General features: G+C 40.7%; 1 protein-coding gene, 1 long non-coding RNA gene and 1 pseudogene across 4 annotated transcripts in view; 2 read left to right on the top strand and 1 right to left on the bottom strand.

The window, feature by feature from the left end:
- Positions 1-15603, top strand: part of LOC141098158 (uncharacterized) — a 143183-nt gene extending 127580 nt beyond the window's left edge. The window contains exons 2-4 of the long non-coding RNA XR_012234164.1: positions 13704-13862; positions 14010-14091; positions 14323-15603. This is a non-coding gene — a long non-coding RNA (uncharacterized lncRNA). The remainder of the gene's footprint in view (positions 1-13703; positions 13863-14009; positions 14092-14322) is intronic.
- Positions 1-22394, bottom strand: part of IPCEF1 (interaction protein for cytohesin exchange factors 1) — a 575254-nt gene that overhangs the window by 295843 nt on the left and 257017 nt on the right. For all 3 annotated transcript variants that reach the window (XM_073585732.1, XM_073585734.1, XM_073585733.1), the window contains one exon: positions 20746-20819. In XM_073585732.1, the coding sequence (XP_073441833.1) occupies positions 20746-20819 (74 nt within the window). The remainder of the gene's footprint in view (positions 1-20745; positions 20820-22394) is intronic.
- LOC141098171 (transmembrane protein 248 pseudogene) lies at positions 3184-4679 on the top strand (annotated as a pseudogene).

Genomic DNA, 22394 nt, shown 5'->3' with positions numbered 1-22394 from the left:
GGTCACTATGTGGTCTGGTCATGATGTGCCGGTATTTGTCCCTTGTGTGTAGTATTATTTGGTCACTATGTGGTCTGGTCATAGTGTTTTGGTATTTCTTCCTGTATGTGGTGGTATTGGTCTTGGTATAGGGGATTGTGTTGTGTATGGCAGTCATTTGTTCTCTCTGATTATTAATTAGAAGATTCTTTATTTCCAGTAGAGATTAAATACTTTGTACACAACGGCAAAGATGCACTTACAGGAGGTTTCCTGTGGAAAAAAGTAATCACCTCTCCACAGGATAAGCAATAACGTATTGATTGGTAAGAGTCTGACTACTTGGACCCATTCAGCAAAATGTGCAACTTTTTATCCCCATTAGACTGGAGTGGCATGTCCGACTTGACCACTGATCTATTCTTTCAGTGGCTGTACTTGTTTTTTTATAGAAGCCTCAAAGAGAATGAATGGAGCTGCGGTCAGATATCCCACCTGCCGCTCCATTTTAAAATGGGGATAAGTGTCCAATCAACGATAAAACTTTCTCATTCTTCCGATCGGTGCAGTTTCTAATGGTCGGACCTAAGCGATCACCTATCCTATGGAGACCATGGATCGTGATAACTTGTTTCAACCAAAGAACCCCATTAATGTAAACTACCGTAATTATACATCCCAGTTATGGGGGCACACAGTAGATGTGCAGGAGCCACCTGTGTTTTACAGCCGATGCTTCACTATAATGGGGATAATGACTGACAGATATTTGCAAAGGGTGTAGGGTGGGTCCCTAGAGTCCATTCCCCTGGTGGGCCCCAGACACCCCTGTCCCACCCTGCCCCTGCCACTTGTTGAATCACCCCAGATAAGTCACTTGTGTGTGCGGTTTGGCATCTAAATGCATAAGCCACACAGGGAACCTCCAAAAATAAATACAACCAATTTATGCACACAAAATAAAAATCCCTAAGAAAAATTAATGAAAGAAATGTAATCAATAATTAATATCAAAAGATATGAATCAATTACATTATCATAAATACGTTGTGGAATAAATACTACAAACAAAGTGATTATATAAAGTCCTTATTTCAAATGATAAGATATATGAACCTCGGAAAAGGTATGGCTCAAAAAAACTTTGTGCACAAATAATGAAAATAGCAAAAAAAAGTAGCCCAGTATTAGAATAGTACCAAAAGGAAAGGTACTAATGAGTTAAATTAAGTATGCAGCATTCACAGCAGCATGCCCACTGATTCACAGTTATTTTAGGAATGCATTGTGAACATAATAGATGTACAGACCAAGGGTAAAAGCCTTATGTCTACATTACTAAACACAGCAAATGCTGAGAGCAGTAAGAAAAGACCAAAGCTTGTATAAATATCACAAAGAAAACTATTAATTGCTCAATAGTAAAAAAAAAGAGGCAATATGAGCAGAAATGGAGAGGAAGACTTAAATGCCCTGTACATTACGTGACGAACGCTGTACAGCTGAAAAAGGATTGTAGAAATAGACCAAAGTTGGCATACAAGAAAGGAAGTAAAAATCCTGTGTGGCAGCCAAAGAAGCACCCCTGACATGGGTGCGTTTTGAGTACAGCTTCCTCGCAAGGAAGGAATTGACAACAGTGGACAACAGGAATTAAACAGTTGACAAGACAAATTTTGTCTTGTCAACTCTTCAAAAAAGATTACTTATTTTGGCTAATACTCCTGAATGTCTATAGGTTTTCTGATTTAAATGTGAGCGCTCTTCATACTATATTTTGGCCTATTACGTACAAATATTGATTTGCTTTAGATTTCTCCTTCACATATTAACTTTGGATTTTGTTAACTGATACTACTCCACAATTTGATACAGGAAAGATATATATCTTTGTACCGTGCTAGCCAGTAGATAGAAAAATACTCAGAATTGAGAGTCCTCAGTGGTTGATACCTTTTAATGGCTAACTGTTAGCCATTAAAAGGTATCAACCACTGAGGACTCTCAATTCTGAATATTTTTCTACTCTACAATTACCACTTCTCTTTTGAAAGCATTCTAACTTTGCAGCATTTTTTATACTCTTACCTAAAACCTTTGTACAATACTGTGCACACAGACACTTTAACTTATACATATACCTGCAGACACATTTTGACATACGGATAAAACTGCATAGACAGCACGGCACTTGCAAACATATTTTTAATTTAAGTGATGGGAAAAAATATTCTGGTTTGAATCATCAAATTTGGAAATTCACAATGTGTTGATTGTTCTGTCTATGGAGTTGTGTGAAGGCTTGTTTGTTGCTTGGTGAGTGAATAGTTTTATTGATTTAAATATATACCTCGTATATGACATTTTGATTGCTTTCTATTGCATGTTTTTATTAAGTTGTTTTGACTGATACACCACAATTTTTATTTTTTTACTTTTTTTTCTGCTTGTGGTATCTACCATATAGGCTTATCTATTTTGTATTTTCGTAAACCAAATTTTTATGAATGCTACAATGCCTTATTTGTTTATTTTTTTAATGGCTCTATTTCTAAAGAGAGATAATGGTGATTCTATTAAGGGCAATTTAAATTTTCATTTTTTCATACTTTTTATAATTTTTTTTCATGTGTTGTTTTATTTTTTAATCTCCTATGGGGACTAGAACCTGCAATTGTTTGATCGCTTATACCAAGGTCGGGCATACCGCCGATGCGGCTGCATCGGGTCCAGAAGATGGAGGGGGGTCCTTGCAGTTAGGCAGGGCTGACATGACCACACAATGCACCCGGCAAGTGTCTAGGCCCACTCGATGTTGAGAACACAGGCATGCTATGGGACCCATGAGTCGTGCTGGCACCGGGATGTTGAGATCACAGGCACGCTATGGGACCCATGAGTCTCGCTGGCACCAGGCCCCTCCTGTGCTTTAAACTGAAATATTTACCTCTCCCTGTCTCTCCGCAGGTCGTATCTACTTCTGCGACTTGTGACACAGTGACGTCTCTGGGCAGAGGGTGTGATGACATCACTACAGCACGCCCTCTACACTGAGCAGTGCAGAGTCAGAAGTCACTGATGATCCTAAGTAGCCTAAGTATGTAGCCTTAATGTTTTGCTCTTCTTTCCTCATGGTGCATGTTCTGCCTTCTTCCATGTATGATGCTGTGTAGATTCCAGCATACGGCTTAACCTTTCATCCACTCCATCCTGGAGAACCTGAAGTCCTACATCAGTAGTCGGTCTCCTCTGGTGGTCTTTATGGTCAGCTTCAGTGGTATGGCCATAGCTTTCCTCACACTTGGCTACTTCTTCAAGATGAAGGAAATTAAGTCACCGGAGATGACCGAGGACTGGAACACGTTCTGAGGTTTAATAACCTGGACTTTTGTATATCTGAGAATGAGACATTGAAGCATCTCTTGAATGATACCACGCCACCAGAGAGTACAGTCACCAGTGGCCAGGGCCGCTCCTCTACACAGACGCCACAAGCTTTAGAGGACACCTGACCCATAAACATTTCTGTAGCTGTTATCCTAACATTGGATCCACTGAAGCCTTTTGGAGGATATTCTCGAAATATAACTCACCTGTGCTGCACAGTTTTTGGCCACCAGATTGGGCTAACAGGCAGAGAGTCCCATGAGGAGATGAATATAACATTTACTCTGCCAGCTGTCTGGAACTCTGATGACTGCATTCTCCATGGGCATTGTGAGCAGGTGGTATTTACCATGTGTATGACTGTGACGGCCCTGAGCAATGTGTTTCCCGTCACCATACAACCACCTCATTGCATTCCTGAACCTACAGCAACGCCACCCAATGGTACAAAATCTTCACCACTGCTCGAGACTCCGGGACAAAGTATGCACAGGACTATAACCCCTTCTGGTGCTACAAGGGAGCTATCGGAAAGGTGTACCATGCTCTAAACCCCAAGCTCACCGTTATTGTTCCAGAGGATGACCACTCTCTCATTAATCTACATCTGATGGACACTAGTTACTTTCTCTTTGTGATGGTTATCACCATGTTTTGCTATGCAGTCATCAGGGGTCAGCCGAGCAAGCTGAGGAAAAACAGTTCTGACTTCTGTCCTGAAAAGGTTGCACTCTCTGAAGCATAACCATCATCTGTCCCATCAGTAGCTACAACTGCAGTCATTGCCTGTTGACCCCATCAGGAGAATGTGTCTTGTGTCCTTCGAGGGGGAGGGAGGAACACACAATATTGCAATGCTGGTTTCTTCCAACCAAAGACATTTCAAGTGCCTGTAATTGATCTGTACATATTTATAAATAGGTACATATGAAGACGCTCGGTGCAAATATTCTGCGTAGCAAGAACTTGCCTTTTGCCCCTTGTACCTGTGGACTAGCTGTCGTTTTCTTGTGTAGATATGTTTCAGTGGATGCTTATAGTCAGCAGTGCGAGTTGCCTGATTGGTGGGTATGTCTAATGAATGAGATCCGATCTCAAGCAAAACTGCACTTTTTGTTTCAAAATCTAGAAAAATCATATGTTTGAAAGGAAGAAATATGGCTGCTGCATGGAGAAGGCCTGTAATTCTGGTAGCTCTATAGTAGAACAGTAGTAGATGATATCAGAGGTTGTTGAACAAAATGTGGATGATTCAGGTAAAAACTACAAGAGACAGATAATACAGCATGTCAGTACTGGTGGACAGTATACAATACACAAATACTGGCAAGTAATAGCAATGCAGGGTATTATCACAACAGTAGCAATGATACAGGATGCTTTTATCATGCATTATATAAGAGCTGAGCAATATAACGTACCAAGCAGCAAAGAGAAAGGTGTCTAAAACACCTAATGGTTGCAACTTGCACTGACTGAACAGAGGATGCTAAACTAGAGGATGCTTATAACAAACATGCTGTGAAATAACATCAAAAGAGCTGAGCATTCATTGCAAACATCATGGACGGCTGCATTATGGCTGCTAACACAGATGCATAACTAGTAATTGCATTATCCTTACCAGAATCTGCTTGTTATAGCAATGGTTTTGCAAAGAGCTGAGCTGAGCAGGTGTGAGCTACTCAGGAGACATGTTGTTGACCAGGGCAGAAAGAAGGGGCGGTTCTGAACAATTAACCATTTGGGGAACAGAAAATTCCAAACACATGAATAAAACAGAAGGGCAACTAATGACACCTAATGGCCATAGCTGTAACAGCGCTTAAAAATATCTAGCTGCACAGAATGGGCAGAACAGTGCACTTTTTTTGGGTTTATGGTAAGCCCTGCCTTCCTCAGTGCATCCAGGACTGCCTGGACCTTCTGCAGGTGATATCCCCTGTCCAGGCTGAATATCACAATATTGTCCATATAAGCTGCATCATACTTTTTGTGAGGTAGGAGCTGATCCATAACTCTCTGGAAGGTAGCTGGGGCTCCCTGCAGACCGAACGGCATTTTCGTATACTGAAAGCAGCCATCAGTTGTAGAGAAGGCTGTCTTCTCCTTTTCACTTGGGGACAGAAGAATTTGCCAGTACCCTTTTGTTAGGTCCAGGGAGGTGATATACCTGGCTGACTCTAGCCTCTCAAGGAGTTAATCAACCCAGGGCATTGGATACGTGTCGAACTTGGACACCTTGTTCATCCTCCTGGAGTCATTACAAAACCACCACTCTCTATCAGGCTTCGGCAAAATGACAAAAGGGATGGACCAGCCGCTCTTTAACTACTCAATGACATCCAGGCTCAACATCCTCTTCGCCTCTTTGGAGATCACCTCACTGCGGGCTTCAGAAATTCGATACAGCTTTTGGTTCACACTCACATGTGGTTCTGTCAGTATTTCAAGCTCCACAACCTGCGCACAACCTGGCAACTCTTAACACAAATCTCAATTCCGCCGAAGCAGCTATGGCACTGTTGTTTCTGGGCCGGCGACAGAGTCTCTGCCACTGTGAAATTCTCAATCCTGTCTTCAGGATGGGCCCCTAGCCACGTTGCTTCTACTGGATCATGGTTTTAGCAGGTTTATGTGGTACACCTGGTACGGCTGTCTTCCCCGGTTGGTGGACATGTAGTCGATGTCACTCAATTTTTCAACCACCTTGTATGACCCTAGCCACTTGGCCAGGAACCTACTTTCAACCGTGGGGATCAATACCAAACCTGTCTCCAAGGCTAAACTATCTCAGTCTTGCTGACCAAATGTAGACCCTCGCCTGGTCCTCTTGAACTTGAAGGAGGCTGTCACTCGCAATAGGCATCACACTCGTGATCCTGTCCTGCATCTGGGCCACACATTTTATAATGCTTCGGTGGGGTGTTTCCTCTGCTTCCCAGGTCTGCTTTGTAATGTTTTGCATGACGTTATAATGTTATAACATTTTGCATGACATTATACACTGCTTGTGGCCGTTGCACATGGTAACTGGGATTGTTGCCCGCACGTCTAACACCACCTGTGATAGATCAGCCCACTTAGCGGTACACGGAGGTAGACATAACACTGTCTCTTTAAGAACTTCCTTTGGTTTTTTGATAAGGTATAGTAAAAAACCCACGCCCCTCTGTGCAAAACAGGAAAATAAAACAAAATGTTAGCACAAAGCACATTCTTTCTGAGGGCGGGGTTCCTCCCGCTCACTGTTAGCAGAACACACACGGCTCAGGTTGGTTCCAACACAAGCACTTCTCTGGAGTGTTCCTCTCCAGACACTTAACCCCTACTGCCTCTGGAGGCCAGCTGTTTAAAGCCCAAGACCATACCCTGGAATGGAGCTAATAAGGTGGAGATCCTCCTACCCACTCTATGGATGTCAACATAAAACTCAGCTGTTAGGCAAATTAGCTGTTAACACACTTAGTGTGCTGGAGGAAAATCTCTGGGTTTTATCACTGACGTTATTAAGCGAAGTGAAACATATCTCCCCTCCAGCACTTTACCAGTGACTTTGTCACAAGGGGTTAAAAGTTGTCTGTCGATTTCGCCTTTTTTCAACAAAATTTACAAAACAATTTTTTAGGGACCACCGCATATTTAAAGTGGCTTTGAGGTGTCTTGTATATGATAGAAAATACCTCAAAGTGACCTCAAAGTGACACCATTCTAAAAACTTCACCCCTCAAGATGCTCCAAAACCACATTCAAGAAGTTTATTAACCCTTTAGGTACTTCACAGGAATTTTTGGAATATGGAAAAAAATGAACATTTAACTTTTTCCACAAAAAATTTACTTTAGACTGTTTTTTTATTTTCACAAGGGTAACAGGAATCTCAAAATTATTTGCTGTGCAATATCTCCTGAGCATGCGGATACCTCATGTGTGGGGGAAAACCACTGTTTGGGTGCACGGCAGAGCTTGGAATGGAAGGAGCACCATTTGACTTTTTGAATGCAAAATTTGCTGGAACAATTAGCAGGCGCCATGTCACATTTGGAGAGCCCCTGATTTGCCTAAACAATGAAAGTCCCCCACAACTGACACCATTTTGGAAACTAAACCCCTTAGAGAACTAATCTAGATGTGTGGTGGACACATTGAACCCTCAGGTGCTTCACAGAAGTTTATAATGTTTAGCCATGAAAAAAAATCTCATTTTCCCCACAAAATCAAATTTTAGCCGCAAATTTTGCCTTTTCATAAGGATAACAGAAGAAATTACACAATACAGTGTGTAGTGCAATTTCTCCTGAGTACGCCGATACCTGATATGAGGGAATAAAACTACTATTTGGGTGCACAGCAGGGATCGTGAAGAAAGGAGCGTCATTTGACTTTTGGAATGTAAAATTGTAAAATATGCTGGACTCATTAGCCGACGCCATATTAAGTTTGGGGAGCCCCTGATGTGCTTAAACAGTGGTACCCCCCCCAAGTGACCCCATTTTGGAAACTAGACCCCTCAAGGAATGTATTTAGCTGAGCACCATGAACCCACAGATGGTTCACAGAAGTTTATAATGTTAAGCTGTGAAAATAAATGAATCACATTTTCCCCACATACCGTATATACTCGAGTATAAGCTGACCCCCCCCTAATTTTACCACAAAAAACTGGGAAAACTTTATTGACTCGAGTATAAGCCTAGGGTGGAAAATGCAGCAGCTACTGGTAAATTTAAAAAATAAAAATAGATACCAATAAAAGTAAAATTAATTGAGACATCAGTAGGTTAAATGTTTTTGAATATCCATATTGAATCAGGAGCCCCACATAATGCTCCATACAGTTCATGATAGCCCCATAAGATGCTCCATACAAAATATGCCCCATATAATGCTGCACAAAGGTTAATAATGGCCCCATAAGATGCTCCATAGAATAATATGCCCCATATGCTGCTCCATAAAGGTTATGGCCCCATAAGATGTTCCATAGATTATGCCCCATATGCTGCCCCATAAGATGCTCCATAGAATAGGCCCCCATATGCTGCCTCCATAAGATGCTCCATAGATTATGCCCCCATATGCTGCCCCATAAGATGCTCCATAGATTATGTCCCCATATTCTGCCCCCATAAGATGCTCCATAGATTATGCCCCCATATGCTCCCCCTATAAGATGCTCCATAGATTATGCCTTAATATGCTGCCCCCATAAGATCCTTCATAGATTATGCCCCTATATGCTGCCCCCATAAGATGCTCCATAGATTATGCCCCCATATGCTGCCCCCATAAAATGCTCCATAGATTATGTCCCCATGTGCTGCCGCTGCTGCATTTAAAAATAACAAAAATTACATACTCACCTCTCCGTCACTGGGACCAGGTGCCGGTGTCACTGCTGGCACCTGAGATATTCGCCTGTCCCCCGGTCCATCGCTGCTTGCTGCTGTCTGGCACGACGTCTGTCAGTGACGTTCAGACTGCAGGGGGCGCAGTGCGCACTAACCACGTCACGACGCCCTCTGCTGTCTGAACATCACTGACAGATGACGTGCCAGACAGCAGCAAGCAGCGATGGACTCCGGACAGGTGAGTATCGCTATACTTACCCGTCCTGGCATGGTCTCTGCAGCCCCCAGCTTTTCCACCATCTCCCTTCCTGCCTTCAGCGGTCACGTGGTACCGCTCATTAAACTCATGAATATGCACATATTCATGAGTTTAATGAGCGGCACCCTGTGACCGCTGAAGGAAGGAAGGGAGATCTCGGAGAAGCTGGGGTCTGCAGAGACCGTGCCAGGACGGGTAAGTATGACGTAACACCCCCGTCCCCCTCCCCCTCCGACCCCCTGGTGTATATGACTCGAATATAAGCCGAGAGGGGGACTTTCAGCCCCAAAAAATGAGCTGAAAATCTCGGTTTATATTCGAGTATATACAGTAAATATTATTTTAGCCCCAATTTTTTTTTATTTTCACAAGGGTAACAAGAGAAATTGCACCATACAATTTGTTGTCCAATTTCTCCTGAGTGTGCCGATACCACAATATGGGAATGGGAATACTACTTTTGAGGTACAATGCAAAGCTCAGAAGGGAAGAGGCGCCATATTGGAGTTCAGATTTTGCTGGAATGGTTTGATGGTGCCATGTCACATTGGCAGAGACCCTGAGGTGCTACAACAACAGAAACCCACAATCTGTGAACTCATTTTACAAACTACACTTCCTGATGAATTCATCTAGGGTGTAGAGATCATATTGATACCACATGTGCCTCACAGAATTTTATACCATTGAGCGGTGAAGAAAGAATAAATTACATTTTTACCACTAAAATGTTATTTTAGCCCCAAGTTTTTAATTTTTATAAGGGCTAATAGGAGATTTTTTTACAAAAAAAACTGAGGTCCATTTTTTCCTGAGTGCACCAATACCCTACATGTAATCTGGAAATATTTTTCAGGCACAGTGCAAAGCTCAGAAAGGAAGGCGCGCCATACTATAGTGCAGATTTTAATGTTATGTATTGTGCCATGACTCACTGGGAGATCCTCCGAGTTTCCAGAAGAGCAGGACCCCCCATAGGTGACCCCATTTTACAAACTACACCTCTCAATGCATTCATCTAGGGTTGCAGTGATAATATTCACACCATGGGTCTGTCACAGAATTTTATACCATTGGGCAGTGAAGAAAAAATACCTACATTTTTACCACCAAACTTTTTTCCTAGCTACAGATTTTACATCTTCACACAAAAGTGGGTAAAAATGGCATCATAATTTATTCCACAATTTCTATTGAATGTGGCAATACCCCATATGTGGCTGTACAGTACTGCTTAGCCATAAGTAGAGACTCGGGAGGGACAGAGTACTATTTGCTTCCTGGAGCGCAGATTTTCCTAGAACAGTTTGTGGACTCCATATACAGAGCCCCTAATTGCTAGAAGAGTAGACTCCCCCCCCACAAGTGACATCATTTTGGAAATTATACCCCTTTGGGAGTTTATCTACAGGTGTAGGGACAATTTTGACTCCATGGTTGTTTTCCAAAAACAAGCAGCTATGAATGTTGCCAAGTGAAAATTGCAAACTGCCGTTGTAGTGACAAGTATATTGTAGTGACCAGTACGGTGCAGTCTTCAGTACATTATGCCCAGCTCATGCTTCTGGATACATGCGCCCATAAGTTAGGTGGGCTCTCATCGCTTCAGAAATGCCAAATGTGGAAGCTATATGCGGTTTAGGTACACTGTGGTTCTCAGAAGGGAGGGGGGCATTTGGATTTGGAAGCGGAGAATTTGCTCCACCACCAGATCGCAGGTCCTATGGCATCCATAATGCCTCCATCTGCCTCATAATAGGGAATCTTCTGATGGGTGTTCCAGCAGAATCACATATTTCAGAGATTTACAAGGAAACCCCGATGTAAGCGTTGAGCACAGAGCGCAGAATAAATGTGTGCCGAGCCTTAATGTGATCTTTGGGAAGCAGAATGAAGAAAACATCAGGTGAAGAATTGGTTTTATTTATTTTTGATGCTGTTCCTTGTGCAGTATAAGTGATTAGACGACTATTCTTTGGGTCGATGCAATTACAGCGACTTCGGATTTATATTGGGTCTTTATGTTTGCCTTGCATCACCATATTTTGAGAGCTATAAATTTTCCATATTTCAGCTGATAGAAATGTTAACTTGTCCCGCAAAAAAACAAGCCTTCAAATAACTCTATTAGAACCATTTTCAGACACATGACATTTTTTGTTCACTTTCTATTCCAATTTTTTTCCAAAAACCAGCAATTCAGGAATTTTTTTTTTTTTTGGGGGGGGGGGTATGTCATTCCGCGTGTGACAAAATTGATAATGCAGCTTTATTTCAGTGATACCCCATTTATATATTTTTTTAATATTTTGGCGCTTTTGTACAATTTAACTATTTTATAGAAAAAATAATAATTTTGCATCGCTTTATTCTGAGAGCTATAACTTCTTTATTTTTCCTCTGATGGAGCTGTATGATGGCATGTTCTTTGCGGGACAAGATGATGTTTTCAGCGGTACAATGTATATTTATATTGGTGTTTTTGATCACGTTTTATTCCACATTGTGTCGGCGGTATGATGAAAAAATGTTGTTTTTTGCCTTGCTTTTAATTTATTTTTTTATGGTGTTCACTAAAGGGGTTAACTAGTGGGCCAGTTTTATAGGTCGTGTCGTTCCGGGGGCGGAAATACCAAAAATGTTCCAAAGAAACATTATGAATCTAGAGGCTGGAGAACTGGCCTCCAGGGTCAGGTTGGAAACATTTTCTGTTCTAGTGTTGAAGGGGTTACACAGGATAGTTCTTCCTTTGGTCTCTGTTCGGAAATCACTAATCTCCACAAATCATTGACCAAAACATGGTGGAATGTAAAAAGCCTAGTGGAATATAACAAACTGGGAATTGTTCCCAGAGGCGTAAGAATTCAGATTTTTCCAGCATGGGAAGCTGATAATGATTTTAGACATACATGGAAAGACGGTCTCTTGAAGTGTTCCTCTATTTTGATTAATGTATTAATTGACCATGATCGTAACCTTATGAATAGACTGAAGGAAAACATGAAGGAAAAGGAAGCTCAGCTTAGCACTTTGTTGCACAGAATATTGTTCTGCCGTTCCAATAACGCCTTAAAGAGACCATTGACACTTTTGAAAAAGATATTATACAAAATGAAGAAACGAAAGTTTGTTTGTGATAAGAGGGATTTTGATAACCAACAAATGTTTAAATGGTCGCATCATGGTAATACAAGATTGAACAGATTTAGTGGATTAGGTGCCAAGAAGCTGACTCCCTCTAAAGGCACTGGAGATTCTTCTACTAGTGATTTTTTATCATCAGTAACAAGCGACTAAGAAAGCACAATAGAAGAGGTTGCCGTAAGCAGACTAAATCAATAGAAGGATGGCGCTACCAGGAATGGTCCCCGGCACACAGGAGGGAATTGAGACACAGCAAGAAGTGATGCCTACAGTCAATCCTAATAATGCAGGTAACTTACAAGTTATAAACCTGTCTGATTAAGTTTTATCTGACATAGAGAGATCATTGTTATCAAAGGGCTTATCATGTGCACCAATGAATAGAATGGACAAATTTACTTTTATCAAAGACCTGTATTTGTTTTGTAGACAGCTAATCTTTAAACTTCTTTATCACCAGCCATCCATCATTGACTCTCTACCACAAGAATAAAGGCAGGCCTTTAATGATCTAGTCCAACTCCTGGAGGAAAATGAGGGTTTAGGTAGCGATGCCGCTGGTATGCTATGGCGGTTGACATTACAAGCTACACCCCCTTTTTCATTTTCTCCCACAATTCAAATCTTCTATGAGATGGTGAGCAAAGATATTGCCAAACTGAAACTTAAGGATCATCAGGGTGAAAACCTAGGAACAAGTGAAAGACAGGTCTTGCCAAGTTAAAGAACAATCCATCTTTTACCATCAAGGAAGCTGATAAAGGTGGCAATATTGTTTTAAGGCCTATTTATATGTATATTAAGGAAACGAGGTGACTACTAAACAATGTTAAATGTTATCAGGTATTACCCTCAGATCCAACTGATGTCTTCAAGAAGAAATTGGATCGATTACTCATCTCGGCCAAATGTAATAACATTCTAAACAAAAAAAAGATTTTCACTTCGCCATCTCCGGTCGTTCCGACTCTGTATTTGCTTCCGAAATTTCACAAGTCTGTCCAGGAGCCACCAGGTAGGCTCATAGTGGCTGGCATTGGTAGCCTTTTTGAAAGACCCTGTATTTATTTGGATCATTTTTTGCAGCCTTTTGTCATTCGTTTAGGCTTATCGATTCAAGACACTTCTCACCTTATTCGTCAGTTACAGGATCTTACTGTTCCACAACATACTATCCTTGTAACAATGGATGTTGCATCATTGTATACTGTACATGCATAAGCCATACATTGGGTATTGAAGCGGTCTCGATCAACAAATTTCAGGTGACCACAGGCATCATTCATTCTTTTTGGATCTATTGTCCTTTGTTCTTTTCAACAGTTATTTTGTTTTTGACCGGGTTTTTTACCAGCAGATTTCTGGCACTGCAATGGGGGCTCACTGTGCACTCTCCTATGCCAACCTTTTTATGGGTTGGTGGGAGGAGACACGGGTGCGCCCATTACATGCCTTTCAAGCCAACGTACTTTGTTGGTTTCATTATATAGACAATCTCTTGGGTCTCTGGACAGGCTCTGAATCTGAATGTAGAATATTCATTGCTGAGTTGAATAATAACGCATTGAATATCTCTTTGACAGCCTCCCTCTCCACAGCGTCTGTTGATTTTCTGGACCTAAAAATCATGAAAGTTGACTGCCAATTCCAGACTAAACTCTATAGAAAGACAATTACTTCAATTCATGAGCTTCCATCCTCAACATTTACGCAAGAACCTCCCCAAAGGTCAATTTTTGAGGGTAAGGCGCAATTGCAGTTCTGATGCCGATTTCCGGGAAGGAGCTTGGGACTTCACTAACCGATTGCATGAGAAGGGATACATATAAAGGGTTATTTACAGAGCTGTCCAACATTCCTTGCCCAGTGACATGTATTCTCTCTTACAGCCTAAAATCCGAGATGGACCATGCACAACTAACTTGATTACAGTCTATAACAGTCAGTGGCACGATGTCTATGATATTCTGGGTAAGTGCCGGGGTATTTTAGTTAGTGAACCAGAACTTAGACCGTTTATTTCCGATACTCCTAGGATGGTATCCAGAAAGGCGAAGGATAATTTAACTGCGAGTCACTTTAAAAGAACGACCACTACATTGGGTACGGGTAGTCGTCTTACAGGCTCTTTTCCATGCGGGGGTTGCAATATCTGCCCCTATATGATTGCCACTGACAGTGTCACTTTCCCTATTTTTCCAGAAGTGATTCGAACCAAGCGTTATTCTAACTGCTGATCAAGGAATGTGATTTACCTTCTGATTTGTCAATGACCAAAGATATATGTGGGACAAACTAGTCAAGAAGTCCAACGAAGGATACAGCAACATATCTCGAACATCGCCAAAGCAAAGGGCAATAAAGAAAAGGATAAGCCCATCACTTCAGTTGCATCCCACTTTCTGGAACATGATGTGAGTAAACACCATGAAATACGCATACTGGTGGTGGATATGGTTGATGGTAGTATCCGGGGTGGCAATCCAACAAATGAACTTCTCCGCCTGGAATCCCATTGGATCCTTAACCTTAAGAGTATGTCACCAAATGGTCTAAATGAGGAGCTATACTTCTCTGGATTTTATGGGTAACACTTTTCAGTTTCTTGGTTTATTCATTTTTTTCTCTCCTTTTTCCTTTTGGGCCCTTGGTTTCTTTGGGTCATATTTTTTGGCAATTTTGTGCCACTGTATACCTACTGATGTCAAGTTACCCTCCTACTTTTTCAGACATGAAGGCACCCGATGTTTTTGACATGGGATTATCTTCGCTCATCTCTCAGAGGAGTCACAATTCTACGTATATCTAATCAGCTGCATCTGCTTAGACCGAATCCCATATCTGTTTTGGAATCCTTGCTTTGCGCGGACCCCCTGTTTTTGACACCCTACCAATTGTTTTGACACATGTATCTTTTTGGGGCCATACCTTGTAAACGTGGCATATGCGTACTGTATTGTATTCTATGTGTTTGCACTCACAGTACCATATTGGTGTCCTATTTGGGGATTTGTTTCTATAGGCTGAGCTCTTCTTTGCTTGGTGACACCATTCTCAGTAGCTTATCATTGTCATATTTTGCCATATATCCTTTTCTCTATGATTGTCTTTAACCTTACTGCAGTTTAATGGGATTCTCTATCGAGCCTTTTACTGCATTTTTTGTGCAGGTTAATTTTTTGTACACTATTTGAACATACAGGCTGGTTACCTACTCAAATATTTATCTGATCATGATTCATTATATTTTCAACTAGGACTACGTAAACAGAATTGACATTTCAGTGTGGTTCTATAAATGTACATATGTATACATGTATCTCTATTACACTGGGATTTTCCCTGTTGATTTGATGCTCGGTATTGTCGCCTCAGTGGGAATGGATACTGGGAATCCCAGCTGCTTTCAATCTGTGGTGACCGTTTAGGATGAACTGTGAAATACTTACACAATTTGGATACTTTTACTTGTGCATTTGTATTTGAGACAATAAAGCTTTTTGTATGTATATCAGAGTACTTTACTCTATTAATAAATTTATTTTTATTTGTTTTAATCCTATTTTCTTTACATATTCTTCATTTACTTATTTATCTTTGGATCTTTTTTTGTTTTCTTTAATTTTCTTTTTTCTCTGATATTTATGTATTCTTTGTGGATACACGTGGTCTTTGTGTGTGTGAGGGGCCAATGTTCGCTTATCCACATGTGGGCGACATGGGGCTTTACTCACTGCTTTTATCACCCGGCACTAAGATGTTGGTATTGCGTACATGTTTTATTGTTTTTTTGCTTCTTGTCTTTCTGTGTATTTTGTGTATATGCATTTTTTGTTCTTTTGTATGTTATATGTTTTGTACATGTGTCGTTTTTGGTTGTGTCGGGCATTGCCCACTGACATGTTATTATGATGTATTATTGTGTTTACCAGATACATGCCTACTTTTTTCTTTTATTTTTGCAGTATTATAACCATGCACACACAGTAGAATTTCTCTGATGCATGCGTGGTGAAATATCAGTTGTATTATTAGGCTATTGATACATTTTATACATTTGTCACCTTTGTGTGCTTTATCCATCATAGTTTACACAAACGTTCTATAGCCTATTTACATATTTGTGCAATTTCAATGTAAACCTTTTTAGAAATGCGCTCTAAATGTTTCCAGCTTTGCAGCATTACTGGGCACGCGCGATTGAATACACTCGGTGCATGCGCAGTATGGATCCTGATCGATCTTGCAAAACATTTTTTGGACATGCGCTCTAAATGCTACCAGCTCTGTAGCGCTATTGCACATGCGTGACTGAATACTCTTGGCGCATGCGCAGTATAGGTTTCAACTGACTTTACTGACAATGATTATACACGGACACTGACAAGATGGCTGCAACCATGTCTTCTCCAGTCTCATTGCCGGCTGGTTCGCTTCCAGGTGACTAATCAATTAATCTATTGGAACCCTCCCCCCTCTTTTTGTATATATATCTTACATTTGTGAGACACAGCAGGCTATTTTCCCTGTGGGAGCCACAGTTTGTGTGGTGATACGCGTGTTTTTTTCCCCCACATTTTCTTCCCTCTCAGCTATTATGACGCTGTCCAGGACTCCAAGATTCCCACATCTTTTGGCCTGAACTATAGGCTTCCTTTTATATTTGATCCCAGGAATGGGCTTGGTAACTTCTTTACCTATTTTCTATACTCTACAGGCTACGCTATTTGAGCAAAAATTTTGGCGCTCTATTGTGGTGCTTTGCAAGGGGGTCCAGTGTCAACTGTGTACCACTGTTCACATATATCTACAATTGCTTTTCACATTGTGTGTTTGCCTTTATTTTTTGCCCATATGGTACTGTGAATAGGCATAAGTTCTATATATTACTACCTTGTTATGCTGTATTTGTGTAACATTTTATTGTTGTTGCTGAATTAATGTTTTTGAGCCATACTGCACTTGCTTTATGCTTTGAGGGAAGTATTTGTGGGTTGTCGTTGCCTCTATATTAAGGCATGACTAGTACATGTATCTCTGAGTTTTTAAATGTTTTTATCCGTTGCTGTGTCTTGCTTGCTTGTGTATTTTGGAATTTGATAATACAGTACATATATTTGTTACCTAATTTGGGTGTTCCCATATATTTGGGCATGATCTTTCTCTTTTTCTTTTGTTTTGCTATGTTCAATTGCATGCCTATGGAGAACCCCTCTAACATTTTTTTAGTGATGCCCTCCACCTTCCTGTTTTTAATAAATCAACCTGGGAACCGCTTTGCCAGATAATATTGAATTAAAATGCTCTCTGAACTGTACAAAAAGGGGCCGGATAGTTTTCCCGATATAATGATATCCACACAGGCAAAATATAACGTACAAAACAAAACATGTGCGGCAGCAGATAAAATCTCGTGCTTCATGCGTTATTCCCCCTATATTCAAGAACTTGGTGGTCAGATGAAAAGAACAAAAAGAACAATGACCACACTTAATATTACCTAACAGTATGCTCTTTTTTAACCAATTTCTGGACTCTGCTACAATCCGATTTCGTACCAATATGTCTTTTAGATTGTTGGTCCTCTTGGTAACAGACCCCTTGCCACTATATCCATGATGTCAACCTCTTTCTCTAAAATATGCCAATTTTTGTTGATTGCTGTCCTAATTTGTCTGTCCATTGGGCCGAATTAAAAATTGAAAATAAAGCTCTTCCTTCTTTTGCTATTCTCTGATTGGGTATTTTTCTTTATTGAAGGAGAAACATGACCTACAGGGGACACATTGGTAGCCATTGCCCTTTCTAGGGCCGTGTCCTGAATTCTCCTAGGATAACCTCTTTTCGAAAATCTACTATACAAATCCATAGATTGTGCTCTAAACCACTCTGGATCATTATTAATCCTTTTTAATCTCAGAAACTGACTATAGGGTGTAGATTTTTCACGTGCAAAGGGTGTGCACTGTCAAAATTAAGTTTCACAGTTTTGGTGTAAGAGTTATTTTTTTTTTAGTTGTTCACTTAAGAGTTGTAAAGATGGTACAAAGTCTCCATTCACCTGGTTCATGTTGGGCAAGGGGTGGTCTTGAGCCTCTATATGGGACTCGTCACTTCCCCTCCAGTTTTTAGAGGTGGGCTTCCGAAATACCTCTGTCTTAATAATCCCTTCACAAATCCTCACCTTCACTTCTAGAAACTCCAATTCAGTGCCCTCAAACACAGAGGTGAAATACATATTCATCGAATTGGACGCATTCAAATAATCCACAAATTTTGGGAATTAATCTTGTGACCCGTTGTAAGGATTCCGGATTTCCCTTTTGAGCCTGTTTGCCCTTATCCAAGGTGAAGTCTTACATGTCGCCCTGTCATGGAAATTCCTGTCTGTCCTGTTATTTAAGTCTGGGTCATGTGTTCCTCTTTGCCTGAGTATTTTGTGCTTTTGGCTCCTGAGCTCCTGCCCGTTGTGCTGGTGAACTCCCTGCTACTGGTGCTGGTAACTCGGTGGTCTGCTTTCCATTTTCTGTGTACTCCTGGATCCCGACCGGGTTGCCTAATGACCGGAATACTTGGGTGCTGCCTCTAGCCTCAGAAGCTGCTGCGGTCAGTAAGAAGTGTAACTTCTTTATACTGTATCTTCTGGACTATGTCTGTTGGGCTGTGGTGCGGGACTTGAGCAGGACTTGTCAGTTTTTAAAGGTACCTTTTTGAATTCGGCCCAATGGACAGACAAATTAGGACAGCAATCAACAAAAATTGGCATATTTTAGAAAAAGAGGTTGACATCTTGGATATAGTGGCAAGGGGTTCGTTAGTTACCAATAGGAGGACCAAAAATCTAAATGACATATTGGTGCAAAATCGGATTGCAGCAGAGTCCAGAAATCAGTTAAAAAAAGAGCACACTATTAGGTAACTTTAAGTGTGGTCATTGTTCTTTTTGGTCTTCTCATCTGACCACCAAATTCTTAAAAAATATAGGGGGAATAACGCATGAAGTACGGGATTTTATCTCGTGCCCCACGTGTTTTGTGTATGTTATATTTTGCATGTGTGGATTTCATAATATCGGAAAAACTATCCGGCGCCTTTTTGTACAGTTCAGAGAGAATTTTAATTCAATATTTTCTGGCAATGGGGTTCCCAGGTTGATTAACCATGTAAAGGAGAAGCAAGGTGCAGCGGGATTTAATGAAAAAAATTATATTTCTGTTTTTCCATAACTTTGATACTGTTGTAATTTTAATTAAGTTTCACAATTTTGGTGTATGAGTTATTATTGTTTTTTTTTTTAGTTGTTCACTTAGAGTTGTACAGGTTGTACGAAGTCTCCATTCACCTGGTTGACATCGGGCAAGGTGTGGTCTCAAGCCTCTATATGGGACTCATCACTTCCCCTCCACCTAGGACTTGTAGAAGCGCATACTAGGGTGAAACAGCTGTCATCCGGTGCTGCTCCACTCTACCCTTTCCTGCCGTTGTGTTTATGTGATATCCAATTAAAGGATATTTATGGGATGGTGAGTGCCTTTGCCACCTTTTTTCCGTGGAACAACAAATATATGTATTTTTATTGTTTATATATTTTTTTCCTGAAAATATTCTTTCATGGGTATAGTATCATTTTATTGTTATTTTTTTGTTTTTTTTTTTAAATATTTTTTAATTGTTTTTTTTTTACTTTGTTCCACCATGGCACTTTCACTTTTTGCAGGCCGATCACTTGTATAGTACGGGGATGCAGGAGCATCCCTATGCTATGCAAACTATCAGCGCTGCACTGACAAAGTTGCTGATAATGCTCTAAGCATAATCAAGCAACTTTGCTAGCTCTGGTGACCCGGATGTCTTCATGACGACATCGAGTCACCATGGCAACAATCGGGACCGTGCAATGCGGGGTCTCCAATTCAAGGGCAGAGGGGCTGTTTATACTCTGCCTGCTCCTGAAATGTTGAGATAGAGTTCGATCACAGCATTTAGGAGGTTAAAGTGTCGGGAACGGTGCGGAACCGCTCCAGGCACTGAGTGCCGGGTGTTAACTGTCAGACGCAGAAGACACCCAGTGGTGATCACGTGCGCACAGCCTCTAAGCGTGCACAATCTCCGGGACATATTCATACGCCCCAAGTCAATAAACCCAGGTCACAGGGACGTATGGATACTTCTCAGGTGGGAAAGGAGTTAATAAACATAGTGACAAACAAGCTAATAAAACGGGATAGTAGCTTGGGGCCCTTATCAATCTTCTTTCTTCAAAGCTGTGGGCACAACCCATCTATTTATAGGGAACCTGTCACAACAAAAAATGCTATTAACCTGCAGATATGGGTTTAATCTGCAGGTTAATAGCATTATTGACCTGCCCAGCGCCCGCACTTACTCAAACGCTGTGGGGAGAAAATTAACTTTATTTCCCCTGACAGAATTTGGGTTTCAGACACAGGCAGCGCTGGCACGGGTTCAGTTACCACTCCGAGTATATAGAAAGGTGTCTGTAACCATGACCTCCGCCTTGACTGAGCCCCAATGCAGAGTCAGTTTTACATTTTATCAATCACAATAATATTGTGTTTAAGTACAAAAACAAATAAACTCAATATATAAAGTTTGCCAACTCACTATTTTTTTTTGCATTCAATGGCAGGATTCACAATGAACTCAGGAAGATTGATGAAACCTTCAGCTTTTTCAGCCTGAAATAGAGAACGCTAGATGTTATCATTGCTGTTATTTTGTTAATGTTGTTTTTATTATTCACAAACTGTACATACATTTCATTAATTATTTCATTTGTTAAGATATGATTGAAATATGCTAAATTAATTTATAAAAGCAGCTAATTTATTTAGGCATTCACATCCCATATTTTAATGCAGCAACGTATTGTGTAGATTACGTAATTTAGTTGTACTGACATATAGCCGCATAGAAACAAGGCAAGAAAAATATTTTAGTGTAAAGGGATTATCCCAACATCTATCTTAGGGATTCACCACTCCCTATGGTCACAACTTCCTGGTGACTGGCTGCTCCTCTTTGACTGATAGTCCAGCCAAGCAGCATCACATGCATTTTTGGCCTGAATTGCACACTCCCAATGGTGCTCTATGAGACTACGTTGTCTAACATAGTATAGACCTTGAGTGTACTGCTTGTGTTCACATGGTTTTCCAGGTACTCTATTTTCCTCCCACACTGAAAAAATAAAAGTGACAGAGCCAAATTGGTACTTAATGACCAAGCCAATTTTTGCACTGTCACTTTATGAGGTTATAGCGCTAGAGTGCTTCAACGTATTTTCAAACTTTTAATTTTTGTACCCATAAATCAGAGAGTTGTGTCACACAAAATAGTTAATAAATAACATTTCCCACATGTTAACTTTACATCAGCACAATTCTGGAAACTTAATTTTTTTTATGATGCTGTAAGGGTTAAAAGTTGACCAGCAATTTCTTATTTTTCCAACAAAATTTACAAAAAGATTTTTTTTAGGGACCACATCACATTTCAAGTGAATTTGGGGGGTGAATATAACAGAAAATTACCAAAACTGACACCATTCTAAAAACTGCACTCCTCAAGGTGCGCAAAACCACAATCAAGAAGTATATTAACCTTTCAGGTGCTTCACGAGACCTAAAGCAATGTGGAAGTAAAAAATGAACATTTTACTTTTTTCACAAAAAATTTACTTTGGAACCAACTTTTTTTATTTTCACAAGGGTATGAGGAGAAAATGAACCAAAAAATTTGTTGTGCAATTTCTCCTGAGTACATCAATACCCCATATGTGGGGAAAAGCTACAGTTTGGGTGCATGGCAGGGCTCAGAAGGGAGGGAGCACCACTTGACTTTTTGAATGCAAAATTGGCTGGAATCAACGGTGGCGCCATGTCACGTTTGGAGACCCCCTGATGTACCTAAACAGTGGAACTCCCACAATTCTAACTCCAACCCTAACCCGAACACACCCCTAACCCTAATCCTAGCCCTAACCATGACCCTAACCACAACCCTAACCCCAACACACCCCTAACCCTAATCCCAACCCTAACCATAAGCCTAACCACAAACCTAACTCTAACCACAGCCCAACCTTAACTTTAGCCCAAACCTTACCATTGCCCCAACCATAATTTTAACCCAACCCTAACTTTAGCCTAACATTAACTTTAGCCATCCCTAACTTTAGCCCAACTCTAAGGCTGGTTTCACACTTGCGTTTTTTTGCGCTGTTTTCTCGCGCAAAAAAACGCATGCTTTTT

The sequence above is a fragment of the Dendrobates tinctorius genome, unplaced genomic scaffold (genome assembly GCF_039654945.1).
Source record: "Dendrobates tinctorius isolate UK_male_01 unplaced genomic scaffold, ASM3965494v1 ptg000087l, whole genome shotgun sequence".
NCBI lineage: Eukaryota > Metazoa > Chordata > Amphibia > Anura > Dendrobatidae > Dendrobates > Dendrobates tinctorius.
This window is presented reverse-complemented; position numbering and strand designations above follow the sequence as displayed.